At 38.4% G+C, this 18,520-nt stretch overlaps 1 protein-coding gene across 1 annotated transcript in view; it reads left to right on the forward strand.

The window, feature by feature from the left end:
* The window catches only part of LOC135211839 (nudC domain-containing protein 1-like), a 285,976-nt gene that overhangs the window by 43,076 nt on the left and 224,380 nt on the right, over window positions 1-18,520 (forward strand). The window contains exon 3 of the mRNA XM_064245051.1: window positions 919-1,122. Coding sequence (XP_064101121.1) covers window positions 919-1,122 — 204 coding nt within the window. The remainder of the gene's footprint in view (window positions 1-918; window positions 1,123-18,520) is intronic.

Consider the following 18,520-nt stretch of genomic DNA (forward strand, 5'->3'; position numbering starts at 1 on the left):
AATGTCAGTTCCTGATGTCAATGACTGTAGCCCAGAAGCTGCCAGTAGGATTTCCTACATCTGGCAAGAGTAGCTTGTTTGGTCTACCTTTAAAACCAATCATTCTTTCTTTGGCGAGTCCTCATTAGTCATATTCCTTGACAATGAGGAAGTCAGGTGTATGAATGTTAGGCAAGATTCATAGAATAATAGCAATTTTCATATTTATTTTACATATACTCCCCTAATGTTCATAGTATCCCAGTACCCCCACAGCCTCCCACAGTCTTAGTGGGCAAAAACTGAGTTGCAGAAAATTGTCACTCAATTTCCTTTCTGTTGCTGAACAAAAGATGAGAGCGGGTGTTAAACCTGGTAAAATCCCTCTATTTCCTCTTTTTCTCAATTGCTAAGTGAGCCTCAGGCAAAAAAACATAGTAGTAAATGAATTTAGGTAATTAGTATAGAGCTAATCAGCTTTTAATGTGCAAGTTGGTGTTATACAATGAGGCATTCATTTTACAAGTTTGCAGGCTCTTGAAGTTCCGGGTTCATCATTTATTTTCTAGTAGTACACAACCTTCCCTCATAAATAGCTTCTTAGACTATAGTTAAGTAAGGGATTATTAAGGTAATTTCCTTTTTAAATTTAATTTTTTTTACCTACCCATTACTTTACCGAAAGTGCTCTCCTTCCTACTTCTTTTCTCTTCCAGTGAGTTCAGACAACACAGGAATGGTTAATTGTAGCCCAGATGCACAACCAGCCAAGTGGAAGAACTTAATTCTTCTTTTGGAGCTTATATGAGAACTGTTGATAGGTGCACAGTAGGCTATAGTTAAGTACCTGTTGTTAGTTTGCAATAAAAAATCAGCTATTTGTTTAAAAGGATTGTATTTATGAGATATAATGTTTATTTCTCTTTATTTTCTTATTAGGATACAAGATTAGGTGCTGGGGAGGTTGTTTGGCAAGCAGACTTTACAGAACCAGATGAAGTTAGTGAAGATGATAAAGCTGAAAATTTACATTACTTTGCAAGTGTCTGTTTCCCATCATCTGACCTTGCTATAGTAGGCAATGGTCAAGGAAGTCTTCATATTCTTGAGACAGGGGACAGAAGTACTACTCGGAGCTGGCTAGTAAGTATTTGTTTGTAAGTAAATGCTCTTTCATTATAATGTGTTTCAAGATTATCTTAAGCATTTATGAAATTTAAGGGTTTTTCTAAATTGCAGAGAGTGCTGATATTGCTGTACCGTTTACCCTACTGTGTTATTGTAAAAAAAATTATAAACCTTATATTGTAATCTTGAGTGCTTTGGCTTTTGGCTGTAAAGAAAGGCATTTTATTCTTGTAGTTACTATTTATAGTTTGTTATATTGCATGTTGATGGTATTGTATGTAGTACGTATATACTTTGGAAAGTGAGTGTCAGATTAGAGTCAAGATGATTGTAATAAACTAACACAATGACATAAGCCAGACTATTTCCCAGTAGTTTAACAAAATAGATTCATCACAGTGCAGCTGACATGCAGCAAGATTCTATGAGATTTTGGTACATGGAATGAGTTAAGCAGATCAGGAAGACAAAAACCACTTAGTAGTACTTACTGAAAATATAACTGGAGAGACAATGTTATTACCCTTTCTTTACACTACTGCATGCATAATCCACAAATCTTTTCATATGGTTTTATATAAGCTATTAACACAGTTTTGTGCATCGAAAATGACAAAATGTCACTTTTCAAAGCAATGATAGAGAGAAATGCAGTCTGGAAAAAAAAAAAATTGTTCCTCCAGATTCTCATTAGTACCTTTATTTAGTCTAATGACTTATAAGAATTCCCAGATACACCATCTACTAGAAGGAACAATAGTAGCAATCTAGGTATCGGCACTTATGTGCAGGTCCTCAAGAGTGTGGAAATTATTTCAACCATTCCTTGTGTCTGTTGTCTGGTTAACAGGTTAACATCTCAAGGGATTTTTGCTATCTATTAATATTCATGACCATTGTGTATACCTTGCAAATTTGACTCATTCTATGCTAAAATAATATTTGCTCTGTGACTGGATATTTGTAGCTCTAACAGTTTTTCAACAAAATCTTTTAGTTGATTAGTGAGAAACCTCCAACATTCGTCGATCCCAGACTAGTAGTTGTTATCAGTTCTTGACATTATAATTTCTTATAAGTAACTTACCAAGTAATTACATGCCTATGGCTTCAACTTGCACGACAAATTTAATTTTAAAAATCACAGTAGTGTTTTAATTATTTAGTATAGGTTATGGGCCGTGCTCACTGCTGGGAATACTGGAAATGACTTGGTAGACATCATTGTGTTTCTGCCAGCTCTCGAGTAACATTGGGGGTTTGCTACAGCTTTTTATTGACTGATTTTCAGTTATTTGGCTGGATTTCAGTGAAGTATTATTGCCTATTTGAGTAACCTTCAAGCTGTAATGCTTTCAGGACCCCATAGGGAGGTACAGTGGACCCCCCGTATTCGCGTTCTCCGGATTCGCGGACTCACACATTCGCGGATTTCTCTCGGGAACCTTTCCCTGCATTATTCGCGGAAAATTTGCGCATTCACGGTATTTTTCTATGAGAAATATCCACAAATTCCTGGTTTTTGTTATCAATTTCATCATAAAATGCACTTTTTGTGATAAAACTATTATAAAAACCAAGTATGAAAATTTTTAGTGGCTTTTCTTAAGTTTTAACTAACAAAATAGGCTGTTTTTAGCGTTTTTATAGGGGTTCCAAACATTCGCGGATTCTAACTATTAGCGGGGGGGTCTGGTACGCATCCCCCGCGAATACGGGGGGGACCACTGTAGTGCCATCAGTGCACCTCATTCAGTGCAATGTAGGCATTACTTATGGTTCTTTGCAGTATCCCTTCGGTCCCTAGCTGCAACTACATTCGTTCCTTTTACTGTACCTCTGTTCATAATCTCTTTCTTCCATCTTACATTCCACCCCCTCCTAACAATTGTTTCATAGTGCAACTGTGAGGTTTGCCTCCAGTAACACCTTGCAAACCTTTTACTACGTCAATATCCATTTCAGTGCTGAATGGCCTTAGTTGCCCCAGTGCTTGGCATAATGACAAAAATCTATATAAATCAAATAAAATAGAATAGCTTTCAGGATAATTTGTTCTTATTCTTATATTATTATTACAGTAAAACCTCGAACTTATGTGAGGTTAGGTACCAGACCCCCCCCCCCCCTCGCGCAAAGGGAATTTTTACATAAGTTTGGCACTGTCTCTAAAAATGCTAATAAATGCTTACTTCTAGATTGTGAACACTAAATATGACCCTAATCATGCTCCCTAAATAATAAGCTAACTTTTGAATGAAATTAAAGTTACTGTAATTTCATTTAAAAGCTAGCTTAATACATTACATTTAAAATAGAAATACATAAATGGTTGGTAAAAATATAGGAGTGTATGAAGATTACATAAGTACATCATATTTCTCTCTTTTTTCCCTTCTGACTGACTGATCTATTTTTAGAAGTCTTTTCAACCACTTTTAAGAAATTCTTTATTCTGTATCTTTCTCTTTGTTCTGAAATTGCTTGTCATGAACAAACAGTGCTTTTTATTTGGACTAATACAACTCTTAGTTGTGTCTGTTTTAGAACAGTCATTTACAGTTTAAGAAGGTAAAGGTAAAAATAGATCAATTAAAAATTATCTACTGCTATGCTAACCCTCTTACGCCGAAGGGGTATAATAAAAATTGTCTTCCGTATGGCTTGGGGGGGGGGGGGGGGTCTCGGGAGTGAGTGCAGAAGCGGAAATTAAAAAAAAAAAAATCACAGCGCGCTTAGTTTTCAAGATTAAGAGTTCATTTTTGGCTCCTTTTTTTGTCATTGCCTGAAGTTTAGTATGCAACCATCAGAAATGAAAAAAATATCATTATCATATATAAATAATGCGATATATGATAGCGCAAAGACAAAATTTCATATATAATTGTATTCAGATCGCGCTGTGAGCAAATTGCGATGATTTTGGTATATAACACATTGTAAAACGATAAAAGCAACACAGAGAAAATATTATCACAAAATGATGCATGAATTCGTAACACGCGGACATAAAAAAATGGGTTTTTTTTTCAAAAATTCACCATACATCAAAATATTGTTCTATAGACTTCCAATTTGTTTCAAAATGAAGACAAATGATTGAATATTACTATAATGTAAGAGTTTTAGCTTACAATTGCAGTTTTTTACCATTTCGGACTAGTTAAAGTTGACCGAATGTAAAAATTTTTATATATATAAAAAATGTGCAAATATTTCGAAAATGAGAAAAGCTACAACCTTCATTTATGTTTTTCGTTGTATTCTACATGAAATTGCGCCCATTTTCATATATATATAACTGTGAAACGCCTAATATGAAATGGAGCAAATATTATGAGAATGCGACGTACGCATTTCGGAGATTTGTGGCGGAGAATCCGCACGCGGAGGGAATGAAAGTTTTTTTTTAAATTCATCATAAATCTAAATATTGTGTTAGAAACTTCAAATTTGTTTCAAAATGAAGATAAATGACTGAATATTACTAGACTGTAAGAGTTTTAGCTTACAATTGCGTTTTTCGACCATTTCGATAGAGTCAAATTTGACTGAAAGTGGTTTTTTTTCTATTTATTGTGATTTATATTCAAATATTTCGAAAATAAGAAAAGCTACAACCTTCAATTATTTATTGTTGTATTCTACATGAAATTGTGCACATTTTTGTACATGCAACTTCCCCGGCAGATATATACTTAGCTTATGTCTCTGACGTCCGACAGAAATTCGAATTTCGCGGCACACGCTGCAGGTAGGTCAGGTGATCTACCCCCCTGCCGCTGGGTGGCAGGAATAGGAACCGTTCCCGTTCTAGAACCAGATTTTCTCTGTCGCGGTAGTGTCAACATATGTTGTTGCTACCTCCTGACTTGATTTTCGTTTTTCATCGCCATCGATCTTCTGGGCTGTCTTTTGCAGGGAAGTACTGGGTCTTTGGTTCGGCATACGCTTTTATTAACTTTTTAATGAATTTGGCTTCGAAAATTTCGAAGAATATATGACGTGTAACTACCGAAATTTTCGGTAGACACTCACATAGTTTGCAAGAAAGGGAAATATTAATATTTATTCATTAATATGTGTAATAAGTGTTAGAATTGATTGAGGAAATATACTGACTTCCTACTTTATGGGATGTCAGTAAAGCATGTAACTAGATACGTTTTCTTTTAAAAGTTTTTTTAGAAACTCGTACTAACGAGCAATTAGAGTATTAACAGTACTAGTAGTGTTGCATCCTCATCACCTTCTTACTTCGCAGAAACTTCAAATTCATAATTGCAATTTGAAGACAAGGATTGTGGCTCAAAATGCGAGCTATTGAAAGGTAAGAAGTGATTACTAGTGTTCCCCATTGCAGTGGAGGGTGCGTCTGATCGGCTCTGTCTCGCTCCCAGGCCTAGACCTCTTTCAAGCTCCCAAGCCCAGGGGAGAAGGAATGTCGAAAGCCGTAAGGGGGTTTCAGAGAATCCCCACCGGTCAGGCGTCCCCTCGGCAGGTTCTGTAGAGCGTCCCAGACTGCCAAGGATAGCCATGAAAAGGCATCCTTAAAAAAGTGCGTCTCTTCATCTTACATCCGAAAAGACGAAGAATGTATATGTTTTGATGATATAGCGCGTTCTCTGAAAACTAAGAGAACACTGAGCAAGAGCCAGCCAGGAACTTAGGAAGCCGCGTTCCAGCAAGCTAGCGTGAGCCACGTTCCAACAGCCAGCAGCGAGCCGCGTTCCAGAAAACCAGACTAGCGCGAGCCGCGTTCCTACAACCAAACGCGAGCCGCGTTCTAGCAAACTGAGCGCGAGCCGCGTTCTAGAAAATTTTTCTTGGCGCAAGGCGCCTTCAAAGAGACGAAGCGCCAGCCTGGCGCAAATTGCAAACAGAAAAACAGACGGCTAGAGCAAGGAGCCTTTTAGTACAGTGGCAATCAGAACGATCCTTCCATTGAACGTTTCCGGGCAAGAGGCTCTTTCTAAAAGGGGTCTAGTAGGCGCTCCGGAACTATCAGGGCCCCCGCACGGGAACCTTCCACACAAGCGAACGTTCCAGGAGCGAGTCTCCTTTCTAGCGTGCGGAACATTCCAGGCGCGCGGAACTATCCAGGCGCTAGGCGCAAGGAGCCAGGCGCCAGAATATTCCAAATCTTCTTAAGAGAGAGAGGTCAGTCGCGAGGCTCCTCTTTGAGTAATGCGGACACACTCCTTCATTCATGCTCTTCCCTCGTTATGAAGAGGCAAGCGCTTTGGGAGTTTTTCTTATAAGAATCTCATCGACGTTTGGGTATGATGGCGGATAGGAAATATCTACTTCCTTCCGTAAACCCTACAGACAAACAGGAATTCTGTTCTTCTTCCGCGATTATGAGGAAATCACGAAGATTTAAAGAGTTCCTGGATTAACTTTCTTCCTTAAGGGGATATATATACTCTTTCTATCATTCTATTAACGAAAAGAACGAAGACAGTAAAAATTTTTCCTTTATCTGCCTCGGCAGGGAAAGAAGGTAGTAGAGTATCTGCTGTATGAGAATACGATACGGCAAATCACACATACCGTAGTTACTTCTTTGTAGAGCAACTCAATTATCAGTATCCTTCCAGGAATTTCCTAGGAAGGACTACGCTTAAAGGGATTGTTAAGACAACAACCTACTTAGCTTCTAGATTTATCGAAGTCTTTGTTTCGCTTAAATATGCATTAATAAGAACTTCCTGAAGTTCGATAATAATTTTATAAGATTCCTTTATTTAATGGAGTAGCTGGCAACTCTGGAAGAGTAAGGCCAGACGGCTAACGGAGACTGCTATCGCGCCTTAGAGTCAGAGACCAACGCAGTAAAATGTAGGTGTCGGTCATGAGTGGTTGGTTACATGTCTCTCTCCTGCGGGATGGAATAACTAACCGTGTCTCTCCCCTACAATCGCGGTTTTAGCCTCGGATTGAGGGGATAGTTAAGCAAACATAAATAAAATATTGTCTGCCTTTTGGTAAGAAGCTTTCAATAAGAAAGATATTACAACCTTTCAATGCTGTTTACCGTAGGTAACATTATTAAAGGATTCTAACGCAGAGGAACTCTATATTATATGATGCTCTCATGCTTACGAAAGCATGGCTTATTAGAGTACATGCTTAGTGAGAAGATGAATGTAGTAGAAGAGAATTCACTTTAAGACTACGGTATGGTCAAGTCTTATGCGCATACCGAGGTTAACTACAGAATTCCTAGTATCCTTACAAAGGTTTCCTAGATTAATGCTGTTTACCACAATGTGACAGTATTATAAAGGAGTCTAATACGGCAGAGCACGAAATAATATAATTCTCTCATCCTTTCGAGAAACGCACACAACCTTTTTAGAATCGGATATTGCTCAAGAGAAGATGGGTGAGTCGGATGGGAAAACATTCTCTTAGTGGCAGAAAGTTGTTTCCCTGAATGGACTATACTACGTATATAAAAGTTTTTTCCTACTAAGAACGGAATTAACACGTGAAGGAGTCGGGGTACCATAAGGGCACAGATGTTCTGGCACATAACCTTAAAAGAACTAGAAGGAAGCGCCAGCCTGGCGCAAAGCGTCAGAAGCGCCAGCCTTTTGCGCCAGAAGCGCCAGCCTGGCGCAATGCGCCAGAAGTACCATCCAAAATATTTTCTCGTTTTAGCGAGTTATTAACCTAAAAGTCCAGTAGTGGTTGGTTTGGTGTTTGCTTCTCACCTCGGTGGTCGCGGGTTCGATTCTCGGCCATTCCATTGAGGAGTGAGAGATGTGGATTTCTGGTGATAGAAGTTCACTCTCGACGTGGTTCGGAAGTCACGTAAAAACACCATACAAACAAACAAACAAACCAGTAGCCTCTCGGAGGCTCGGTAACGGCAAGATTCGTTCCTGATTTCGTTACCCATTTAATCGGAAAGGGGTCGCTTACAAGGAATGATGAAATGATTTTTTTTTTTTAATCACTTAGGCCAATTCCACGACTCTCTCATATCGCAAAGAGCATCGAGAATCTCTTTTTTCGCCCCTGTTCGCGTTAACAAAAGAGAACCTATTTGGGAACAGACACGGAACGTAACGATCCTTAAAGGTTCGATGCAAGATTTTGCATGTCCGTGAGAACCTTCTCGATCGAAGATAATAACTGTTAACGTATGTCTAACATTTATTGAAAAGAGTTGAGAACCTGCGGAAAGTCTTCATAGATCTCTTCGCAAGGTAGAAGACGAACAGGCTTCCTATAGACTGCTTCCTTTCCTCGAACCAAGAGAGGTAGCAATATACGACATCTTTAATTTAAAGAAGGGGAATAAACTTTAGTCTTTTTTCCCCTAGTTATAAATTCTTAACAGATATTAAGATAAATGGGCGTCAAAGGAAGAGAGGATGAATGCCTCATTTTGGCCTTAGAGAGGTTGGATTCACAGAAGTCACGTTCTTCTCACAGCATGTTTCGTAAGGCTTTTCCAAGAGTATCTGGATATTCTATCAGAATCTATTATAAATAGACCTGAAAAACCTCTCCACTCTGAGTCTTTCCACATGCAGACTGACCAGAAGTGGACATGAATGAGAGGATTTTTCAAGGTAAATGACAATAGTCATGGCTAAGACATAGAATTGCTGCAGATCGTGCTAGATGGAATGAGGAAACTGTCCTCTTCCGATACCTCTGTGAACCACATAGCGAGGTTTTTTTCTTCACTTTCAGAGGGAAGAATCACCTATGTATATATCTGCTATCAAAGAACGCAGTAAAAGGCTATACTCTGTCTCTACAAGGGGAATTAGAGATAACAGAGGATTAAGATCTTCGGGATCTATACGATACCGCAATACGACAAGAGTAGGATATCATGTACTTCGATTGGAATTTTTTTTTTGTGGCCACAGATTCCGTGTTCCGACAAAATGGAACTGCTCCTCATCAAACTTCTTTGAGGAAGTTTATGAAGGAATTCTTTGTTTCTCTTAGCCCTAAACGACCAAGAAGACAAGTGAATTTTTTGTGCATTGGAATCTCGCATCAGATTCAATGGAGACTCGGCAATGGGTTCTTGCCAGCATAGTATGTCTGGCAAAAGAAATAAATCCCTCTATTCCTGACGCAACGCTTTCAGATAGAAGTTTAGTTGCCCAGGCAGGGTACTTACATTTTCATCTACAGAAGAAGAGATGGTTTAAACGTTTGCCTACAGAGTCTTCGGGGTGCGATGAGGGCTCAAAATGCTTCCCAGAAGGTATTCAGAAGGATACAATAAGAGCTAGAAATCAGGGTTCCGCCCAATTTCAGCTCAGAGTCTCCTTCGACTTCCAGACTCCTTCCCTTCCTTCGGGCAAGGATAGGGAAGATTCTGCAACGAGGAACCTCATCAACATGTAAGAAGAGATCTCGTTAGCAAAAGAAGTGTTCACGAAGGATCCTCCTCGGAGGAAGACTCTTCTCTCTCGTATTGTTAGATATCCTGTCGTTACTACTGGGTTTGTTAGCTGACTAAAATTACCTCCCTTGCCAGGGGCCAAAAGCTCAAAGGGGAAGAATTTCTTCCACCCTTCTCCAGTCTCCTGATAAACTATGTGGTTGTTCAGGACTCTCGGACAATGTAGCGCCAGCCAAGCGCCAAATGCCAATACAGGCGAAAAACGCCAGAGGCGGACAGTTCCAAGGAACTCTGTCATGGCCGGATACTGAGAAGGAGCGGGCCCTCCAACCTGGCGCAAATGCGCCAGAGGCGAACAAATCGGACAGATATAAGAGTGTCCGATGTGGACATCGCCAGGACAGCCTAGAGACTCTTCCAAGCTCGAAGCTCCAGCAAGTGTGGAGGAGCCAAGCCAGGCGCGAGGCGCCAGCCAGGCTCTAGGAGCCAGCCAGGCTCTAGGAGCTAGCCAGGCTCTAGGAGCCAGCCAGGCTCTAGAAGCCAGCCAGGCTCTAGAAGCCAGCCAGGCGCCATCCAGGTGCCAGGCTCCTTCAAGGCTAGGCTCCAGTCAGGATTGAGGATCCATCCAGGCGCAAGGCTCCTTCCAGTAAAGAGAAACCTAAAGCTCTGTCATGTAAGAGGGCTAGTCCCCATTGATATGATACAGGTAAGGCTCTGCCATGTAAGTGGGTCAGCCCCCATTGGCACGATCCGAGAAGGCTCTGTCGTGTAAGCGGGCTAGCCCCCATTGACATGATCCAGAAGGGTTTGTCAGTCATAGGTCCCTACCTCGCTGAAACTCTTGAGGCATGCAGACTCATAGACAGTAATCATGAAGTCTTCTGCCAAGCTCCAGGCGCAAGGCGCCAGCCAGACGCAAGGCTCCAGCCAGGCGCGAGGCGCTAGCCAGGAGGGAGGAGCCAATCAGGCGCCAGCCAGGCGCGAGGCTCCAGCCAGGCTCTAGGCGCCATTCAGGCGCAAGGCTCCAGCCAGGTGCGAGGCGCTAGCCAGGCTCCAGGCTTCACCCAGAAGAGATCTATATCAAAGAATGCCCTGGCCTTCTTTGAGACAATGTGATCTCCTAAGCACTTGACAAGTGCATTGATGATTCCTTCAAACAGCTGAGAATTAAAAGCGCATGAAGTGCGAGCTTTTCTGTATTCTTGTTCTTTCCTTAACAATATGTCATAAGGACATATTAGCTGTCACATACGGGAGATGCAACTCTGTGTTGACTTCCCATATCCGAAGGATGTCAAGATAACCTACGAGAGATCCTTCTCTCTTGGTTGATACGTGTCTGCGGATACATTGCTGGGATAGGGAGCCGATACTGATCCTTAACTAGTGAGTTAAATTTTAGTTAACGTCGTGTTTTTTCTTTGGGTTGTTTGAAAGGAGTTTGGGGATAACTCTTTTCAACTTAAGCACTAACCCTCGTGTTAGGATCAGGTGATCGGGATCGGTGTTGTGCTCCTTAATTATGCCACTAGGCATAGGCTATTGTCATGTAAGAGGCTCTGTCGAGTAAATGGATAAGACCCCATCGACAGACCCACAAGAACTCTTAGCCATAGGTCACATCCTCGCTGAGGCTCTTGAGGCGAAGCAGATTCCTAGGCATTAGCCATGGAATCTTCCACCTGAACAAGTAGGAACCAAGGTTTTATTTATTTATTACCTACAACGTATGTTGTTTACCTGTCTATTCAGTAAATAGTTGTCTCTTACCCACCACCAAGGGTGTCAATCAGCTAAGTATATATCTGCCGGGGAAGTTGCATGTACAAAAATGATATTGTTAGAATACAATAAAGTTTTGTACATACTTACCCGGCAGATATATACTTAGCTTATGTCTCTGACGTCCGACAGAAATTCGAATTTCGCGGCACACACTGCAGGTAGGTCAGGTGATCTACCCCCCTGCCGCTGGGTGGCAGGAATAGGAACCGTTCCCGTTCTAGAACCAGATTTTCTCTTCCACCTGTCTCCTGAGGGGAGGCTGGGTGGGCCATTCATCGTATATATCTGCCGGGTAAGTATGTACAAAACTTTATTGTATTCTAACAATATCATTTTAATATATAAAACTTTATGTAACGGCTAATTTAAAATGGTGCAAACATCACGACAATCGCACGTATGATTTTTTCGGAAGAGGTACCGCGCAGACGTAAGGAATTTTTTTTTTTTTCATAAATTCACCATAAATCGAAATATTGTGCTAGAGACTTCCAATTTGTTGCAAAAGGAAGGTAAATGATTGAATATTACTAGAATATAAGAGTTTTAGCTTACAATTGCGTTTTTCGACCATTTCGGTAGAGTCAAATTTGACCAAAGGTTGAAATTTTGGCACTTATCGTTATTTATATGAAAATATTTCAAAACTGATAAAAGCTACAACCATGGGTTGTTTTTAGTTGTATTTTGCATGAAATTGCGCACATTTCCATGTATAAAACTTTATGTAACGGCTAATTTAAAATGGTGCAAACATTACGACAATCGCACGTATGATTTTTTCGGAAGAGTTACCGCACGGACATAAGGAAAAAGTTTTTTCATAAATTCACCATAAATCAAAATATTGTGCTAGAAACTTCCAATTTGTTGCAAAATGAAGGTAAATGATTGAATATTACTAGAATATAAGTGTTTTAGCTTACAATTGCGTTTTTCGACCATTTCGGTAGAGTCAAAGTTGACCGAAGGTATAAATTTTGGCACTTTTTGTTATTTATATGAAAATATTTCAAAACTGATTAAAGCTACAATCATATGTATTTTTTTAGTTTTATTCTACATGAAATTGCGCACATTTTCATATATAATACTCCATGTAACGGCTAATTTAAAATGATGCAAAAATTATGTCAAAGTGATGAAATAATTTCTGTGATATGTCACTGATACTTTTTAGTGTGATAAGAAAGAAATTCGCGCTTGCGCGCCTGCATAACGATTGTAAACAAAACAATGCCTTGATCCATGAGCTCCCAGCATCCCCCAAGGCGCGTGATTCAAGAGTTTTTGGCTGGTAGGCCTATAAGTATTTTTCCGCAAATTTAAAAAAAAACTTTTTTTATCGATGTACCATATGTCCAATCGGCACCCGACAGGCAATTTATGTCAATGTTTAATATGTCCAATCGGCGTAAGAGGGTTAAGTTAGAGAGAAGGAGGAGAGGAGGAGAAGAAGACGAGCGAGAGAGAGAGAAAGAGAAGGAAGAGGAAGGAGAGAGAGAGAGAGAGAGAGAGAGAGGAGAGAGAAGAGGTTGTCCTTACATAAGTATTAAGCTAACTTTTAAATGAAATTAAAGTTACCCTTAAAAAAAGAAATAAATGGTTGGTAAAGATATATTAGTGTGTGAAGATTACATACATATGGAGGAGAGAGAGAGAAGAGAAAGAGGGGAGAGAAGAGAGAGAGAGAGAGAGAGAGAGAGAGAGAGAGAGAGATTTACATAATCATTGATTGCTAATTGGCAACACTCTCCCTCCTGTCACACTTGACATTTTTGACAGGTCTGGACTTCAAGTTTCTGTGGAGTTGAGAAGATAAGGGAAGGAACTTGTCTTTTATCCATCATTTTGTTGTTACAGTTATATTATTATTATTATATTATTATTATTATTATTATTATTACAGTTGTCCCCCCGTATTCGCGGGAGATGCGTACCAGACCCCCCCGTAAATAGTTAGAATCCGCGAATGTTTGGAACCCCTATAAAAAGGCTAAAAACAGCCTATTTTGTTAGTTAAAACTTAAGAAAAACCACTAAAAATTTTCATACTTGGTTTTTTTAATAGTTTTATCACAAAAAATGCATTTTATGATGAAATTGATTACAAAAACCAGGAATTTGTGGATATTTCTCATAGAAAAATACTGCGAATGCGCGAATTTTCCGCGAATAATGTAGGGAAACGTTCCCGAGAGAAATCCGCGAATGTGTGAGTCCGCGAATCTGGAGAATGCGAATACGGGGGGTCCACTGTATTATTAATATTATGCATTATTATGTATTATTACAGGCAGTCCCCAGTTATCAGCGGACTTGGTTATCGAAGATCCGGTTTTATGACACTTGTCCAGCGCCGTAAAATTGGTGATTTATGGGGCCATAATGGGCTGGGTTCCAGTTATTGGCACCTTATGGAGCCAGTAATAGAGTTCTGGCCCCATAGCATAGCTAACAGACAACATATTGGTGCTTATGGCGCTGATAACCGGTTATCAGCTCCATTAGGCGCCATCATGGTGCAATAGATTGCCCAGTTCTGGTTAATGTCGGTTTTTACTTACTGCCACACCCCTGGGAACGAAACCCCTGCTGATAACCGAGGACTGCCGTTCTCGGCGGGGTGCTCATAAGTGAAAATCGCCATTAACTGAAACTCGGTGATTAATTGCTCTTATAGTGTCAAGTTTCGGTTAAGGCGCCGATAACCGGTTAATGGTGGCTCAGTTAGGTATGTTATGTTGCCATAACTCTATAATTGGCACGTTATGGTGCTGATATCCGAAACTTGGCCCATTATGGCACCATAAAACCAGATCACCATTAACTGGGGGATTGCCTACTAACCATAAAAATTCTCTCATCTCAGTAAAGAAGAGAGAAGATAGAGAAAAGTTGTTCTTACTTAAAAGTGATCTTGTGTATCATGTGACTTTTGAAGCCCTAATTTTGGAGCTAATTTTAAGGGGGCCGGCCGGCTAATGCCGTTTTTTAACGACAGGACTTTGACATTCATACCACTTAATAAGGTGACTTGGGACATCTCCAACCCACATATGATTTTCACCTCTGACCTTCGGTTTTGTGACGCCAGGGCAATTTATCCCGAAAATAACCATTTTTCAAATTGTATTTCCTCCCTTGATATTTAATATTAAGACCTGGGATTACTACCATAAATAGACCTGATGTAGACCTCCAATCAAATGGAGAGTTTTTTTTCCAAAAGTCATTTTTTTGCTAGATATGAATTTTTCAATATGGTAAAAAAATAAACCCTATAAATCAGGAGAAAAAAATTTATAAAAAAAAGACGAAACAAAAATTGGAAAAAAAGGGCTCAATTCGATTGTTCTATAATGTCTTTCTGAGTTATATACCAAATTGCAATGTTATAGCTTTAAAACTAAGTGAGGAGATAGATTTTGAAGGTCAATAAGTATAGTTTTGAGATACGGGCATTCAAAGTTTTCCTTCGTATTCCTATAAAGACAATGTTAATAAATAATGATTATTATGAATGTATATTTCTTTTTTGTGTATTAATAAACCAAAACTATTTTATTTATCATAATTTAATCATAAATGATGATCCCTTTGCTCATATATCGTAGCCTGGGGCACTGCTTGAGGCAAGATGGGGCACTCCTTCCTACGTAAACCCATCTCTCCCCTTCACTAACTCGGCTTATTACAGCGAATTTTCTTCTGTTTGTTAGCGAGATGTTTTCCTTGTATTTTCCTCTTTGGCATGATGACATTCTTGCCGAAACAAAGATAAACAAACGTAAATGCAAGAGAATGTCAGAGGTGAAACTCGAAGGTGTACTCTCTTTTTACAAAGACAATTTAATAAATCATGATTATTATGAATTTCATATTCCATTTTGGGTATTAAAAAACCAAAACTATGTTATTTATCATAAATGAAGATCTCTTTGCTCAAAGATCGTAGCCTTGGGCACAGTGTGACTTGTGCTGTCAGGCAAGAAGGGGGCGTTACTAGGCAACCCTCCCCTCTCTCTTCACTAACTACGCGTATATTATGATATTCTGTAATAATACTTGAGAGATTTTTCTTCGTCTGTATGTTAGCGAGATGTTTTCCTTGTCTTTTCCTCATTGACATGATGAACTTCTTGCCGAAACATACATAAACATACGTAAAAGCAAGCGAATGTCACGAGGTGAAACTCGAACGTGTAACCTACTTGAAGTCTATGGTCCAACTGATTCATGGTTGAACCAGATACTCGCTTATCGCTTCTGCGAGCCACGGAATCTCTACAGATGCCATTTCTCACAATTTCTTTACCAATAATTATCAAAATTTACGATAACAGAAGAAATATTGCATTTTCTTGTATGGATGAATGTTTTAGGCTTATTGAGTTATGTTTACTAATTACCCTGTAACTACGAAAGTAAGAGGAATTTTGACGAAATATTTCGTATACGTATTCTCAATTGCCATATGAAGCTCCATGAATTTTTCATGACTTTGCATTTTTCGACACCCGAATAAGACCAACCATATATAGGATAGGGTTCCGGCCGGCCCCCTTAATTAAAAATACCCTATTACGCCGACTGGACGTATTTTACGTCGAACGATTTTTTTGTCTCCCGTGTGCCAACTGGACGTATTTTACGTCGACTTACAAAAGTTTTTTTTTAAATTCGCGGAAAAATACTTATAGGCCTACCAGCCTAAAACTTTTGAATCACGCGCCTTGGGGGATGCTGGGAGTTCACGGATCAAGGTGTTGTTTTGTTTACAATCGTTACGCAGGCGCGCAAGCGCGAATTTCTTTCTTGCCGCACTAAAAAGTATCTGTGACACATCTCGGAAATTATTTCGTTACTTTGACATAATTTTTGTACCATTGTAAATTAGCCGTTACCTGAAGTATTATATATGAAAATGTGCGCATTTTTATGTAGAATACAACAATAAAATACTCATGATTGTAGCTTTTATCAATTTTGAGATATTTTCATATAAATAAACGATAATTGCCAAAATTTCAACCTTCGGTCAACTTTGACTCTACCGAAATGGTCGAAAAACGCAATTGTAAGCTAAAACTCTTATATTTTAGTAATATTCAATCATTTACCTTAATTTTGCAACTAATTGGAAGTCTCTAGCACAATATTTTGATTTATGGTGAATTTATGAAAAAACTTTTTCCTTACGTCCATGCGGTAACTCTTACGAAAAAAATCATACATGCGATTGTGGTAATGTTTGCACCATATTATTGCCGTTATATAAAGTTTTATATATGGAAATGTGCGTAATTTCATGCACAATACAACTAAAAACAACCCATGGTTGTAGCTTTTATCAGTTTTGAGATATTTTCATATAAATAACGATAATTGCCAACATTTCAACCTTCGGTCAACTTTTGACTCTACCGAAATGGTCGAAAAACGCAATTGTAAGCTAAAACGCTTATATTCTAGTAATATTCAAACATTTTCTTTATGTCCGCGCGGTAACTCTTCCGAAAAAATCATAAATGCGATTGTGGTAATGTTTGCACCATTTTAAATTAGCCGTTAGATAAGGTTTTATATATGAAAATGTGCGCAATTTCATGTAGAATACAACTAAAAATCATTGAAGGTTGTAGCTTTTCTCATTTTTGAAATATTTGCATATAAATCACGATAAATAGAAAAAAACCCACTTTCGGTCAACTTTGACTCTACCGAAATGGTCGAAAAACGCAATTGTAAGCTAAAACTCTTACAGTCTAGTAATATTCAGTCATTTATCTTCATCTTGAAACAAATTGGAAGTCTCTAGCAAAATATTTAGATTTATGGTGAATTTAAAAAAAAAATCTTTCCTTCCCTCCGCGCGCGGATTCTCCGCCACAAATCTCCGAAATGCGTACGTACCATTCTCAGAATATTTGCTCCGTTTCATATGAGGCATTTCATAGAGTTTTATATATGAAAATCTGCTCAATTTCATGTAGAATAAAACAAAAAATATTTGAAGGTTGTAGCTTTTCTTATTTCCGAAATAATTGCATATAAACAATATATATATAAAAAAATTCGACATTCGGTCAACTTTTAACTCATCATATATGGTCGAAAACTGAAATTGTAAGCTAATACTCTTACAGTATAGTAATATTCAATCATTTGTCTTCATTTTGAAAGAAATTGGAAGTCTCTAGGACGATATTTAGATTTATGGTGAATTTTTGAAAAAAATATTTGTTTACGTCCGCGCGTTAAGAATTCATGCATTATTTTGTGATAATATTTTCTCTGTGTTGCTATTATCGTTTTACAATGTGTTATATACTAAAATGATTGCAATTTAGTGTACATTACATCGAAAAAAAAAGTAACTTGTTACCTTTAACCCTTTTGCGCACAGCGCGATTTGAATACAATTATATATGAACTTTCGTTTTTGCGCTATCATATATCGCATTATTTATATATGATAATGATAATTTTTTTCATTTCTGATGGTTGCATACTAAACTTCAGGCAATGACAAAAAAAAGGAGCTAAAAATAAATTCTTAATCTTGAAAACTAAGAGCGCTGTGATTTTAAAAAAAAAATATTTTTTCCGCTTCCGTGCTCACTCTGAAACACCTCCGGCACACGGGAGACAATTTTTTTTTTACCGCTTCGGCGTAAGAGGGTTAAGGGGGTCGCATCTTACATGAGATATAAAATTTGAGTATGTAATAATCATATATTAGTATCATATGATAAAATACAAACATAATAGATATGCATTTTTTCCATGGATATTTTAAAAAGTTTTGTTTTACTTCACTGCATCAAAAAATATATCTATTTTCATATTACTATTTATTTGTATAATAAAATGCAAACATAGCAATCAATTTTGTTTTGTTTTGGAAATCAGCTGAGGGTGATTGTGAAGGTTGTTTTGCTGTGTTGAGCTCAAATCAGAGTGACTTTTTTGCCTCTAGTTAGCGCAAATGAATCTCAAGATACAGTGTTCGCCCTGTATTCGCGGGGGATGTGTACCAGACACCCCCGTGAATAGTTAAAACCTGCGAATAGTTAAAACCACCACTAAAAATGCTTATAACTGCCTATCTTGAAAGTTCAGATAACAAATGTATACCTTTAATAACATCCTACTTCAAATATACCTAAAATTACTAACCTATTACTGCATTAATCTTTGAGGTTATATTATTAATATTTCAAAGTCTTCTTAAACATTTTACCA

Source organism: Macrobrachium nipponense, chromosome 19 (assembly GCF_015104395.2).
Source record: "Macrobrachium nipponense isolate FS-2020 chromosome 19, ASM1510439v2, whole genome shotgun sequence".
NCBI lineage: Eukaryota > Metazoa > Arthropoda > Malacostraca > Decapoda > Palaemonidae > Macrobrachium > Macrobrachium nipponense.